Source organism: Mustela nigripes, chromosome 11, assembly GCF_022355385.1.
Source record: "Mustela nigripes isolate SB6536 chromosome 11, MUSNIG.SB6536, whole genome shotgun sequence".
Classification (NCBI taxonomy): Eukaryota; Metazoa; Chordata; class Mammalia; order Carnivora; family Mustelidae; genus Mustela; species Mustela nigripes.
The window spans coordinates 23,348,093-23,361,088 of NC_081567.1; the positions used below are offsets into that span (position 1 = coordinate 23,348,093).

Genomic DNA, 12,996 nt, shown 5'->3' on the forward strand with positions numbered 1-12,996 from the left:
GGGGGGGGGGGGGGGGGGGGGGGGGGGGGAGTCTTTGCCCTTATGGCTTGATCAATGTCGTCTTTAGATCAGGCACTAACATCAAGATAATGGGGGATTCTTGGTGGGGCATTATGATCTGGCTATCATTTACATTCCTTTCTACCCCAATCTCCTCCAGTTTATGGTGGGAGGGGGACATTAGGGCTTCAGGAACCAAGAGTTATTTGCCTCTGGAAATTTGTGCTATTGATAAGGTAACCTCCCTGTTTAGGTCTCTAGGACATCTTGTAGAGCAAGGGAGATTCCTGTTCTGTAGGATTGCGATCCCTGCAAGTTAACTATTTATCGTTTTATGGCGATCAGGGGTGCCTGAGGAATGCCACACATATGGAGGGGAGCGGGTGGAGAGGGGGTGCAAGGCGCCAGCTTTTGCTTTGTCCTCAGCCAGCCTCCTGCTCCCTCATCAACGGCACAGCAACCTGTACTACTAGGAAAAACTTAGAGTATAGAGGTGCCTGGGTGGCTCAGTGGGTTACAGCCTCTGCCTTCGGCTCAGGTCATGATCCCGGGGTCCTGGGATCGAGCCCCACATCGGGCTCTCTGCTCAGCGGGGAGCCTGCTTCCCTTCCCCCTCTCTCTAGTTCCCCTCCCTGAGCCAAAAGAAATTCCTAACAGCTTTGTTTATGAAGTAATTAGGATCAAACAACTCTAGTAAGTAGTTGTATCCTATCCACAACTGCTTTTAAAAAATACATATAAATTAAAAGAAAAAAATTTGTATTTCATTTTTGAATGAAATTTCTGAGTTGTCTGCAGTGCCCAGCAGCCTCTCAGCACATAGTTTGGGAACCACAGGTCAAGGGCCAACCATTGAGGTCAGCAGCTGAGCCCACCTGAGGATCAGCTTGCCAGCAAAGCAAGTGGCCAGGGAAGTAGAACATAAAAGAAGATAGAACAACATGCTCTCCCCCTCCCCCACCCTGCCAAGCCCCAACAGATAATAATTGCAGATATGGGCTGAGATCATATTTGATTTCTGCGAAAGAGGTTGAGAATAAATGTCTTTAAGAACACTTTCCAGGAAGGGTGGGTGGCTTAGTCTGTTATTAAGTGTCTGCCTCAGGTCTGTGATCCTGAGGTCCTGGGATCCAGCCCCATATAGAGCTCTCTGCTCATTGGGAATCCTATTTCTCCCTCTCCTTTTACCCCACCTCTACTTGTGTGCTCTCTCTCTCTCATAAATAAAATCTTTTTAAAACACACACACACACACACTTTGAAGGAAGAAAATAGAAATTCCATCCTCTGTGAGATAGATTTCTGCCCCACTTGGGTGGACAGCAGAGCTGTGGGCCCTTTGGAGATGATCATGAAAATTGGGGGGTCTTGTGGTTTTGACAGCTCAGCAAATCTTTTTTGCAGGATACAAGCATCTTGTGTGCAGTTGATGACATTCAGTTATTACTTGATGATCACGTGATAAAGACCCAGACCATGTGTGGCTCCCCATTCATCAAACCCATAGAAGCAGAATGCCGGGTAAGAGGAAATGAGGTGGAGGGTTTGTGATGTCTCATTATTAGCTCTGGGTTTGTTGGAGGAGGGAGAAGATTTTTAAGTTCAGTTCACAAAGAAGCTCAGTTCTTCCTGATTGGAAAAAATAAATAACACAAGACTGAAAGCCATAACCATCCAAGTAAGCATATGGCACACTGTGTCTTTGCAACAGTCTGCCAAAAGAGAAGATGAGATGATTTTAATGCACTGAATAAAAATACATTTGGAAAGTATTTTATGGGCTAGAGTAATCTAGAATGTAAACTACACAAGGGTACAGGTTTGGCCTCCTCTGCTCATTGTTTATAGAAATGGCATAAGCTAAGGGCAGAGACTCTGGAACCAGACTGCCTGGGTTCAAATTCTGGCTTCATCCCTTGTTGTATGGTCTTGGACAAGTTCCTTGAACTGTTGTATGTCCGTTTCTGCATCTGTAAAGTGAGTTTTGTAATAATATCTCCCTCATAAATCTGTTGGATTAATTGGTTTCACTTAAAGCACTCAGACCATCACTAGTCACAGAAGATGTATTATGGCTGTTATTACTGTTATTATTCCACTAGAAAAAGAACTACGTGAGGGCAAGGATGCTTGTCGGTTACTTTCTTTGCTGAATCCACAATGCCTAGAACAATGACCAGAACATAGGGGGCAAATACTCAACAAGTATTTGCTAAACAAGTGAATGAGCAAATGAATGAACGAATCCATCCAATATGTTCAGTCAGTGGGCCTGTGTTGCAAAGTGGCAGATTAATGATTCAGATGTGAAATGCTAAATTCACAGAAGTGGGAAGAAAAGCTGGTTCGTGTGCAGGAAATTTTGGATGCCTGGTTGAAATGCCAAGCCACCTGGCTCTACCTGGAACCAATCTTTAGTTCAGAGGACATCATAGCCCAGATGCCAGAAGAGGGCAGGAAATTTTCCATCGTTGATAGTTACTGGAAATCAATCATGTCCCAAGCGGTAAGTTTTTAACTCCCTAGCACATCTCACCATCAGGAATGTGGGATGCCGTACAGATGTTGCTCATTATGCATCATAACCATGTCCCTTGAAATTTATAAGTAAACCAGATTTTTTTCCAAATTCAAATATTTTTATAAATTTTTTTCTGATTTTGAAACTTATTGTTACTAAACATCCGAACATAGAGATATGTAATACAGAGAATGGAGGCCTTTTGAAAGCCCACCTCCCTAGAGGCAACTGTTAGCAGTCTGTATAATTTAGCTCTCATTCCTAACAAGGTAGGAGACTTTTGTCACAGGATAATGCAATAAAACTTTTACAGATTGAGAATCATTTCAGAACTCAAATTCTCCTCCATATTCAGTTACTTATTTAATAAATGTTTACTTGATACTCAGCATTGAATTAACAGTCAGAAAATACTTGAAGATGACAAGAAAATGATATCTGCCTAGTCACTGTCTTGTGAGGAGAGAGTCTTAGGGTAAATAGGAGAGCTATTGTAGGAGTATATACACAAACAGCTTTTAGAACACAGGAGAGTGATTTTGTTGCCTGGCAGTGTCAAGGAAGTCCTTCAAAGGGGAGCAACATTGGAAACAAGTCTTGAAGGGTGAGTTCACTGGGTATACGAGGCAATCAGGAGTATCTGTTAAGAGATGGTATCTTTTTCCTTTTTGAAGCCAAATGTGCTCCATTAGGGCTCCCTGTAGAGAACATATCTCAAGAAAATTTAACCACCCTATTAGGCATTTATATTGCCCAGCAAGTGGAGCCAGGATTCATGATATCCTGTTTCCTCCAACTCTGTATTAGTCCAGATTTTTTGGTTGCAAGTATTAAGTAACACAAATTCAACTGATCTTAGTTATTAAAGATCAAATTGGCTGATTTTAAACTTTAAAGAGCAAATTGACTTTATTAAACAATTCCTAAATCGGCAGCATTGCATCTAACAAATAAAAGGTCACTCCAAGGAGTTGCATGAAATGGAAGGTTTTTGTAGAAGAAAGAGCCAAACATGTCCAAAGGAATAGAATCATGTTGTATGAGCATTTCACCCTTATAGGATTAGGAGGCTAAGTTAGCTGGGCCAGGAGGTCAGTGTTTGTTGTACTGGTTGTAGGCTCGCTACAATGGTCGGTGTCAGAATCCGGGACCCCCATGGTGATTCTCACTTTATTTGATGGAACCTAGGTGAAAGATACCAGGGTTCTGGTCGCAGCAGACCAGCCAAGGATGGCTGAGAAGCTTCAAGAAGCCAACCTTCTGTTGGAGGACATCCAGAAGGGGCTGAATGATTACTTGGAGAAGAAGAGACTATTTTTTCCTAGGTATCTGGTACTTTTCTTTCATTCGGAGTTGCCTTTTTGACCCATCTATAGGTAGAATTACATTTTTTCATCCTGAGAGTTGGCTTCTACCAACCTATTTCATAGTCTTTCTTGGTTCTCCATTCTCCACAAGACTGCTTTCATGGGGAGGGCATATCTTCACGGTCATTACTTAGAATGAAGTTGAATGGACACTGACAGGGGCCAAGTCTACATCGTTGCCAACCATCATGGTCCAATACCCAACTGAAGGGATACAGTAGTCATTATTAAGAGCCTAGACTTTGAAGTTAAACAGACGTTGGTTTGAGTCCCAGCTCTTGCACTTATTAATCTCGAGATCCTAGCAAGTCTATCTGAGCCTCCGGTTCTCCACTGTAAAATAGAAATACAATAATGGCTCTTACTCATATATTTATGTAGATCAGTGAAATAATGCATGTAAAGCATTTGGCTGTCTAAACTGTTTAAGAAATGTCAGTTGAATATCTTTTCCATCAAATGTTGTAGTTTCTGGTAGGTATGCTTATAAATATTTGGCTCTTTTTTTCTCCACAAGAACTAGTGTTCTTCTACATAAAAGTCAAAGTCATTTTAGAGGGTTGGTTCCAGAAAAGAGGGTCCTTGCCCCTGATAATCTGTCCATGTCTAGCTCACCATGGGTGGTCATTCCATGTCATTTGGATGTAGGTTTGATCCTAATGTGCTTTTAAGAAAAGGAAATTTCATTGTTCCCTTATTTGGAGACAAAGTTAGTTTCTTGCTTTCCACCATAAATTTTTAAAAAGTGATTTGTGTAGGATTCAGAAATGTCCTGGTGTACCTGAGAAAGTGAATTTTTGATTTATTTGATATTAATTTTGTGATGTAGCTAGCCATATATGGCTAATGTCTTCAGGATTGGACAACACAAATACAGCACAAATAGTGGAAGGAACTTCAATTTGGAAGCACAAAACTTAGGAAGAGGAAACCCCTGAGATTTGGGCTTTTAGTCCTATTCCTCCTAGTGTTATTCCTTATAAAAATATGAACAATAGCCAACACCGCCACAGCATTTACCATATGTCAGGACACTGGCCTAAGTGCCTTACCTGCATTAACTTATTTAAATTCACAAGAATTCTATGAGGTTAAAAACATTATTATTATCTGCCTTTTACAAACAAGGAAATAGTAACTTGCCAGAAAACATAAGACTGGTAAATGGACAAGCCAGAATTCAATCCAGGCAGTCTACATAAAATACTGAGTTATTTGACATCTCTAAGCCTCATTTGTTCCCTACATTAGACACACACACATTGTCTCTCTCTCTCAATGTGTGTTTATGCATTTTTACAGAATAAAGTCAAGCACTCTGAGAAAACACTTTGGAAAATGTTATTGAATAATTTCACATATTTGAAATTAATTTTATCTTGAAAATGCAGAGTGCTAAATAACGATTTTATGGTAGGTAATAAGTTTTTTTAATGACTCTTATGGCCATTGAGCCATATGCTTTATCACACATGATAAATCCATAGAGACCACCTGTTTGAATTTTACTTGGCAGTGGGAGAAATGGATATCATTAATTATTGGTAAGTTAGTCAGTCAACAAATAATGATTGAGCTCTGTCTACCTGCTCAACACTGCAGCTATAATGCATTAGTTTTCTTTGCTGTGTAACAAACCTCCCCAAAACATAGAAGCTTGAAACAACAACTATTTATTTAGCTCACAATTCTGTGGGTTTGCAAATAGGGCTGGGCTCAGCTGGATGGTTCTTCTGGTCTAGCCAGGCAGTTCCTTTGATCTGAGCTGGTTCCAAAGGTCTCATGAGGGCTCATTCATATGACTTTTGCCAGCTGGTAGTTGATGTCACTGGTCTAGTGGTTGGCTTCCTTTTGGCTGGGGCAACCAGGATAGTTGGACCAGAAAGCTAGCCTGGATTTATCCACATAGTGGTGGTAGTGGGATTCCCAAGGCCAGCTAGATCTAGGCTTGGAACTTACATGAATTCACGTTTACTACAGTCTGTTAGCCAAAGCAGGACAAAGAGCCAGGCCAAGTATGAGACATGTGAAAACAGACTCTACCTCTTGTAGAGAGGAGCCATAAATATTGTAGTCATTTTTATAATCCACCATAATCAGTGAAGACCATAATCACGTGGTCCCTCCATTATGGGACTTTCAGCTTGGTGGTTACAGTAAAGGTTTATACACCTTTAGTATTTCCTAATGGTTTGTGGTTGCTGCTTGAAGGGTCTGAGCAAGAGAATGAGTTTATCATTTCTAACTTAAAACATGGTCAGAGCCTCTGCATGTATAGTGATGTGATGTGTTGTGGGGTCCAGGAAAAAACAGTCAAGAAAGAATTCTTGGGATGTTTTCAGTGTAAAAAGGTGGTTTTATTAAAGCACAGAGACAGGACCCATGGGCAGAAAGAGCTGCCCCAGGATTATGAGGAACAATTGATTGTATTCTTGTAAATTTGGGGGAGCAGGTAGAGACAAAGCAAGCTTCCAAAAGGATTGTCATATGTTAAGACTTACAGGATCCTGGAGGTCTGGCTATTGTCAAGCAAAGGTTGTTTTTTGCTTTTAGCAAAGCATTAACATTAAGACAATTGTGAGTTCCTGGAGGAGTGTCACACTCTGCCTGTCTCAAGTATTTGTCAATGGGCTATAAAATGTAAGGAAATTTAATTCTACCTACATTTCCTTTTGCCTTTGTTGTACACATCAGATAGGTTCATTAATAGCATACTTCTTATTTCACACCTGTGACATATCATACTTTGAGATAAGGAAAAATAAGGAGGTCTTCTCTCTCCTTCTCAATACTGACTATATATTAGAATTACCTTGGATTTTAAAAATATAAATCCCCACGGGCGCCTGTGTGGCTCAGTCATGGGGTGCCTCGGTGGCTCAGTGGTTGAGCGTCCGCCTTTGGCTCAGGTCATGATCCTAGGGTCCTGGGATCGAGTACTGCATTGGGCTGCTCATCAGGAAGCCTGCTTTTCCTTCTCCCACTCTCCCTGCTTGTGTTCTGTCTCTCACTGTGTCTGTCTCTGTCAAATAAATAAATAAAATCTTTCAAATCAATCTATCTATCTGTCAATCCCCAGACCCAACCCCAAATCAATTATATTAGAAACTCTGGGCAGTGCAACCTTGGCATTGAAGTTTTTAAAAAAAGCTTCACAGGTGATTCTAAAGTACAGCCAAAGTTCAGAACTACTGTTCCAAAAGGTAGTATCCTACGCCCAAACCATATTAAATTCATATATACCAGCTTTTTCACTTTCTCTTGCTCTGAGTCCAAACTGTGTCCACGCTCTATGCCCCAGATGAAAAATGGTGAAAAGGAATGTGCCTTAAAAAGACTCTAGAACATGGCTGGTGTTCCTGGGGTGTCCTCTCCCTTTAGAGAATATCACCTTGTTGGGAAAAGAAGTTCTCAAAAGAGACTCCAGTTGCCATCTTCGTTTGCTTTGAAATAGGTTCTTCTTCCTGTCAAACGATGAGCTGCTGGAGATCTTGTCAGAGACGAAGGACCCCCTCCGTGTGCAACCACATTTGAAGAAGTGCTTTGAAGGAATTGCCAGGCTAGAATTTACAAGCAGTCTGGAGATTGTGGGAATGATCAGCTCAGAAAAAGAAACCGTTCCATTCAAACAGAAAATCTACCCAGCTCAAGCCAAAGTAACTCTCCTCTTACTCATTTTCATTCTTTTCTCCCTGGCAGAGCAATACAGAGAGAGGCAGAGAGCATATTGATTGTTTAAGCCCCTTGCTTGGACTCAAGTTCCATACTGCCAGGGTGTGGAACACCTGGGTTTCACAGCTCACTGACTGGGTGACTCTGGGAGATTGAGTAATCTTTCTGAGTCTTGGTTTGCTCATCTCTACATTGGGGGTTGTACTGCAATCCACGCAATCCTCTAAATTTATGGGAGGATTTCAGCCAAACCTGATGTGGAGGCAATAGGAGGCATCAGACCCAACAGCAGATGCTGTTCAGATCTCCGTGAGTACAGCCCAGTTAAAATCGATCTGCTTTCAGGGGCACCTAGGTGGCTCAGTTGGTTAAGCGTTGAACTCTTGATTTTGGCTCAGATCATTATCTCAGGGTCATGAGATCGAGCCCTGTGTCATTCTGCACTAAGCATGGAGGCTGCTTAAGATTCTCTCTCTCCCTCTCCCTCTGTTCTGCACCCCCCACCACCACTGCTCGTGTGCATCTGCCTCTGTCTCTCTCTCTCTCTCAAAAAAAAAAAAAGTGATCTGGTCAGACAGCTTGCTGAAGTAGGTGTTGTTTTTTTAATTATTTTTATTAACATATAATATTATTTTCCCCAGGAGTACAGGTCTGTGAATCATCAGGCTTACATGGGGTAGGTCAATAAAGGTCAATAAAACATTATGGAATTGGAGTGCCTTGGTGGCTCAGCTGGTTAAGCAGCTGCCTTCGGTTCAGGTCGTGATCCCACAGTGCTGGGACTGAGCCCTGCATCGGGCTCCCTGCTCAGTGGGGAGCCTGCTTCTCCCTCTCCCTCTGCCTGCCGCTCTGTCCACTTGTGCTCTCTCTGTCAAATAAATAAAATCTTTTTTTAAAAAAGTTATGGAATCAATGCTGTTTTACTCAGATTTTTATAAAGTGTATAATGAGTAAAATGTAAATTTCTCCCACTCCTGCTGAACATGACAGCACCGTGGAGTAGAAATAGACAAGCACTCTTGGCTTTACTTCATCAGGCATATTTGCTGGCCACACGTCTAAGTTGTAATAACCAGGAGTCATGTTGCCAAATAGATAGACCCCAGCCAGCTAACAGGTGCCTGAAGTTAAGAGCTACAGTGACCTGAGATTCTAAAACTGAATTATTTGCTGCACATTTGAATTACCTGTAGAGCTTTAAAAAAAAAAAATCCAAATGCCCAGGTTGCATGAATGGCTAGGAACAGAAGTCAGGTGTCCATATTTTTTAAGAATCTCGAAATGATTCCACTGCACAGCAAAGTTTGGAAACCACTAGAATAAGACAAGAATTAGGACAACTCATTAGAAATGAGCAATTTATTTTATGAACTGAAACACAAATGTATCACTTGCTTCCTAAGAAGTTGTGTTTCAGAAAATGACATGAAATGCATGTTAAGTATTCCCTATTTTTCCGTTTACATCACACATACTTCTCAGAATAAAAAAATAGACATAAGTAAACAAATATAACACGTATAATTAAAGAATATTGGCTTGAGGGGGTGTCCAACCTTTGACCTCCCTCCAGCCTTCCTCCAGAGAGAAAGCTGGATCTGCCCATGATCCCTCCCTCTGGGCTTGGCTAACTTGTAGCTGCTTTGTCTCACCCCTATAGGGCATGGTGGAGAAGTGGCTCCAGCAGGTGGAGAAGATGATGATTGCCAGTATGCAGGAAGTTATTAGACTTGGGATTGAAGCATATGTCCAGGTAAATGAGAATTGGGGTACAGGGGCCAGGGTGTTAGTACAGCGACAACAACATTGGGAAGAAGAGTAAATGGATCAATTCTAAGCACCCCTCTGCCTTCTACCAAAACCCACCCAGACCTGCTGGGTAACACCTGACCCTTTCGTGACCCCACTGTGCCTCTTTCTTCTTTCCCTCTGAATCCTGGGGTGGTGCACATATTTCTGGTGAAACATTTACAATTAGAAGCAGGTGACACAAGACAAGATGGTTAACCAGAACCCTCTGGCTGCTAGCTACAAGTCCCTTCTGTGAAATGAAATGATGGCAGGAGGTCTTTTTAGAGCACCTTCCAATTAAGCATTTCTCCCTCTAGGCTTTTTGTTTATAGTACACATGCCATGAACAGTACAATTCATTAAACTCCCCAAGTATTAGGGGAAACAGGTAAGACCGAAGAAAGCCAAAAGAAAAGAACTGGTGGTGATCACTCTTCAGCCATCTCCTAGCAAGGTTAAATATAGGCAGACCAGGTCTTTGTGCTCCTTGACTTTGGGTGTCTTTTCTTCTTACTTTTCAGGGCTCCACCCCCACGACCTCTTCCATCGAAAGGAAGAATATTCAGTTAACACCTTCCTAGTAAAGTACAGGGTACTGACCCTGGTGTCCCTCTTAGAAGGATTGCATTATAAATGAAAGGCCGGTCCTTTGTCCTATGATTTATTTTAAATAAAAATTAAGAATTTTTAAATTTACATTTAAATTTTAAATGTAAATTTAATTTACATTTAAATTTAATTTAAATGTAAATAAAAGATAAACGGTGACCTGTATGGAAGAACCTCATGCCATTGCATCCAGAGCAAGAGTCAGCAAACGTTTTCTGTAAAGCAAATGTTATTATAATGTCTTCAGCTCTGTGGGCCGCACATACTATTTAGCTTGGCCTTGGTAGTGCAGAAGCAGCTGTGAATGATTGGTAAAGAATGGGTGAGGCTCTGTTACAGTACACCTTTATTTATAAAAACAAATGCAAGGCCACATTCAGCTCTCTGGTGTAGTTTGCCACATCTGTAGTCTAAAAACAAGTTTGGGGGGTTGGGGTTCTGGGCTAGGCTGAGAAAACTGGCCCGGAACTGCAACATTGTGTAGCCTTCAGAAAGGGTAGTTATGAAAACTCTCTGTGAACACCTTGATGGTAACTATGTAAAATCCTTGGATTGGGAGCTTAAGGAAAAAGAAAAAAAAAGTTGATGAGAATGTTGATTTTTTTTTTTTTTTCAAAAAATTCAGGAGGAAGGCATAAATCAGTAATCCCAAAGATGTCAAGTCTAGTAGCTTCCAAGAGTGGGGGAGGGTTGTGTGTTTGTTGAGGGGATATGGCGGTGGGGAATGTTTTTCAGAAGTGGGTTTTGGTCCCACAGGATGAACTGACATACCACATGACCCCCTGCACTTTCCCAGGTACAGCGTAATCAGTGGGTCTTGCAGTGGCCTGGCCAAGTGGTCATCTGTGTCTCTTCCATCTTTTGGACCAAGGAGGTGTCCCAAGCCCTGGTGGAAAAGACCCTACCAGTAAGTGAGCATGTCTTGAAGCTAGTGGAGGAGAGTCAAGCTTGATTAGGATCTGAAGGACATATAATTAAAGTAGCCATGTTTTTTAAACAATAAAAAATCACAGCATCCAACTGTGGCATAGAGAAGTTAGGGTTTTCATGGGGACCGTGGGATGGAGAATCTGGCGTTGGAAATGACCCATGGAGTTCTCTGTTGTAATACCCACCCTGGTCCTTCTCAGGCAGAAATTCTAGGCTGCAGTATTTTAAGTTTGTATCAGTCTTTGCTTTCAAGGGTCAACTTAGTAGAATTTCCACCAACAGAGACCTCTGGTCTTCTTCCTGGGCCAAATGATCACCTGGTCCTGTTTCCCCTCCTTCCTGCCACCTGCAATTGGGCACAAACCCACCTACAGCTCTTCCTTCCATGTTCCCTTGAGACTAAGAGTGCTCAAGTCCTACTTGTCCTCAGATCCAGGCCTGTATATTTCCATATTTCCAGTTAACTCTTGCCATTGAAACCAGTGTTTGAGAGTTCAAGACCTGGATGGACTTGGGTTCAAATCCTGATACTTTCCTTTGTTAGCTGTGTGACCATGGGCAAGTTCCTTATCCTGAGTCTCAGTCTCCTTGACTATATAATGTGCTACAGTACACCACGTTGTATTACAACTTCATAGTACTGTATTGTGGGAGAGTTAAATGAGATGCTGGCAAGTTAGTCAGTACTAGAGCCCAGGCTATGAACCCCACAGGGCAGAGACCATGTTTGTTTGGCTCACTGTTGTATCTCCTGGGGTTATTGCAATGCTGAGCACATAGTAGGTGCTTAATAAATATTTACTGAAGAAATGAATGGTAATTCATTCTCAAACTTTTCACCATGGTATCATTTCCCATGATGATCTTATCAGACCTTCTGTTCTTTCTCCCCATAGATGACTGGCTGTGGACCAGAAAATATTTCACTTTACTGTATTTTGCTTTATACCTTAAAATTAGAACATGAGCATTTGACCAAGGTTCAAATTTACACACATTCCATGTTGATAATTCCTACAGACATATTGCACTTGACACTTGCAAACTGCTTTCATGTATTTCATTTCAAATTTTTGAAACACTAAAAAATTCTGATTTTTGTGACTGCATCTCTGTGCCCCCGTTTTCCTACCTATAAAAAGGGGAGACTGCTTCCCATCATACACCCCTGCCCTGATGGATATGGATGCTGAATAACGTGGCTCAGCATCCTAAAGGAAGCAGGTACTGGTATGGGATCGCCATCCATCCACCCATCCATCCATCTATTGTTCATTTAACAAATATTTGTTTGACGTCTGCTCCATGCTGGAATGAGGCTACTAGGCAAAGGGATTTAGAGTTGAATGAGAGAGACATGGTGTCTGTCCTCATGGGTTTACAGTCTACTGGGGAAGATAAAAAGTCTCTTTGCTAGAACTGTGATAAGGAAGTACAGCGATCCAGGAAGCATGGGGAGGAAGGACAGAAATAAGAGACATTAGAAATGGAGACAATTTCCCAGAAAAATGGCATCTAAGAAGAGACATAAGATATAAATAGGAATTAGCCAAGCAAAGAACAGGAGAAAGAGTGTTCCAGAGAGAGAGACCAGAATGTGCAGAAGTCAGAAGATGAAAAATACGGTGCATTCCAGCAACTGAAGGCACTTGGGTCCAGAGTAGCTGTGGCACGGGTGTGGTTCAGAAAGATGTGCGAAGCAGCCCTATCCCCAGGGGTTTTCCAGACCCACAGCAAGGGCAGTGGGAAAGCACTGAAAAGGCTGTTTGTTTTTTGCTGCATGTCAGGTACTTTATTAATAACAACAACCATCAGTATTTACTGTGTACTTTATTCACATTGTGCCAAGTGCTTCACCATCTCATTTAATCTTCAAAACAGCTCCAAGAGGTAGTTGTAATTATCTAGACTCGACAGACCAGGAAACTGAAACTCAGAGGGTTAATATCTTTTGCCTGGACCTGCCTAGCTAGGAAGTGGGGAAGGTGAGCTATGAACCTATGAAGTTAGTCTCCATTTTTTTTCCCTTTTTTACAATTATTTCTGTTTTAACTCCTTTTTTTTAAAGATTTTATTTATTTGATAGACAGAGATCACAAGTAGGCA

At 41.6% G+C, this 12,996-nt stretch overlaps 1 protein-coding gene across 1 annotated transcript in view; it reads left to right on the forward strand.

Annotated features, from left to right (window-relative positions):
- Window positions 1–12,996, forward strand: part of DNAH3 (dynein axonemal heavy chain 3) — a 173,739-nt gene that overhangs the window by 66,261 nt on the left and 94,482 nt on the right. The window contains exons 21-26 of the mRNA XM_059415167.1: window positions 1,405–1,521; window positions 2,327–2,506; window positions 3,710–3,846; window positions 7,343–7,544; window positions 9,221–9,313; window positions 10,757–10,867. Of these exons, the coding sequence (XP_059271150.1) occupies window positions 1,405–1,521; window positions 2,327–2,506; window positions 3,710–3,846; window positions 7,343–7,544; window positions 9,221–9,313; window positions 10,757–10,867 (840 nt within the window). The remainder of the gene's footprint in view (window positions 1–1,404; window positions 1,522–2,326; window positions 2,507–3,709; window positions 3,847–7,342; window positions 7,545–9,220; window positions 9,314–10,756; window positions 10,868–12,996) is intronic.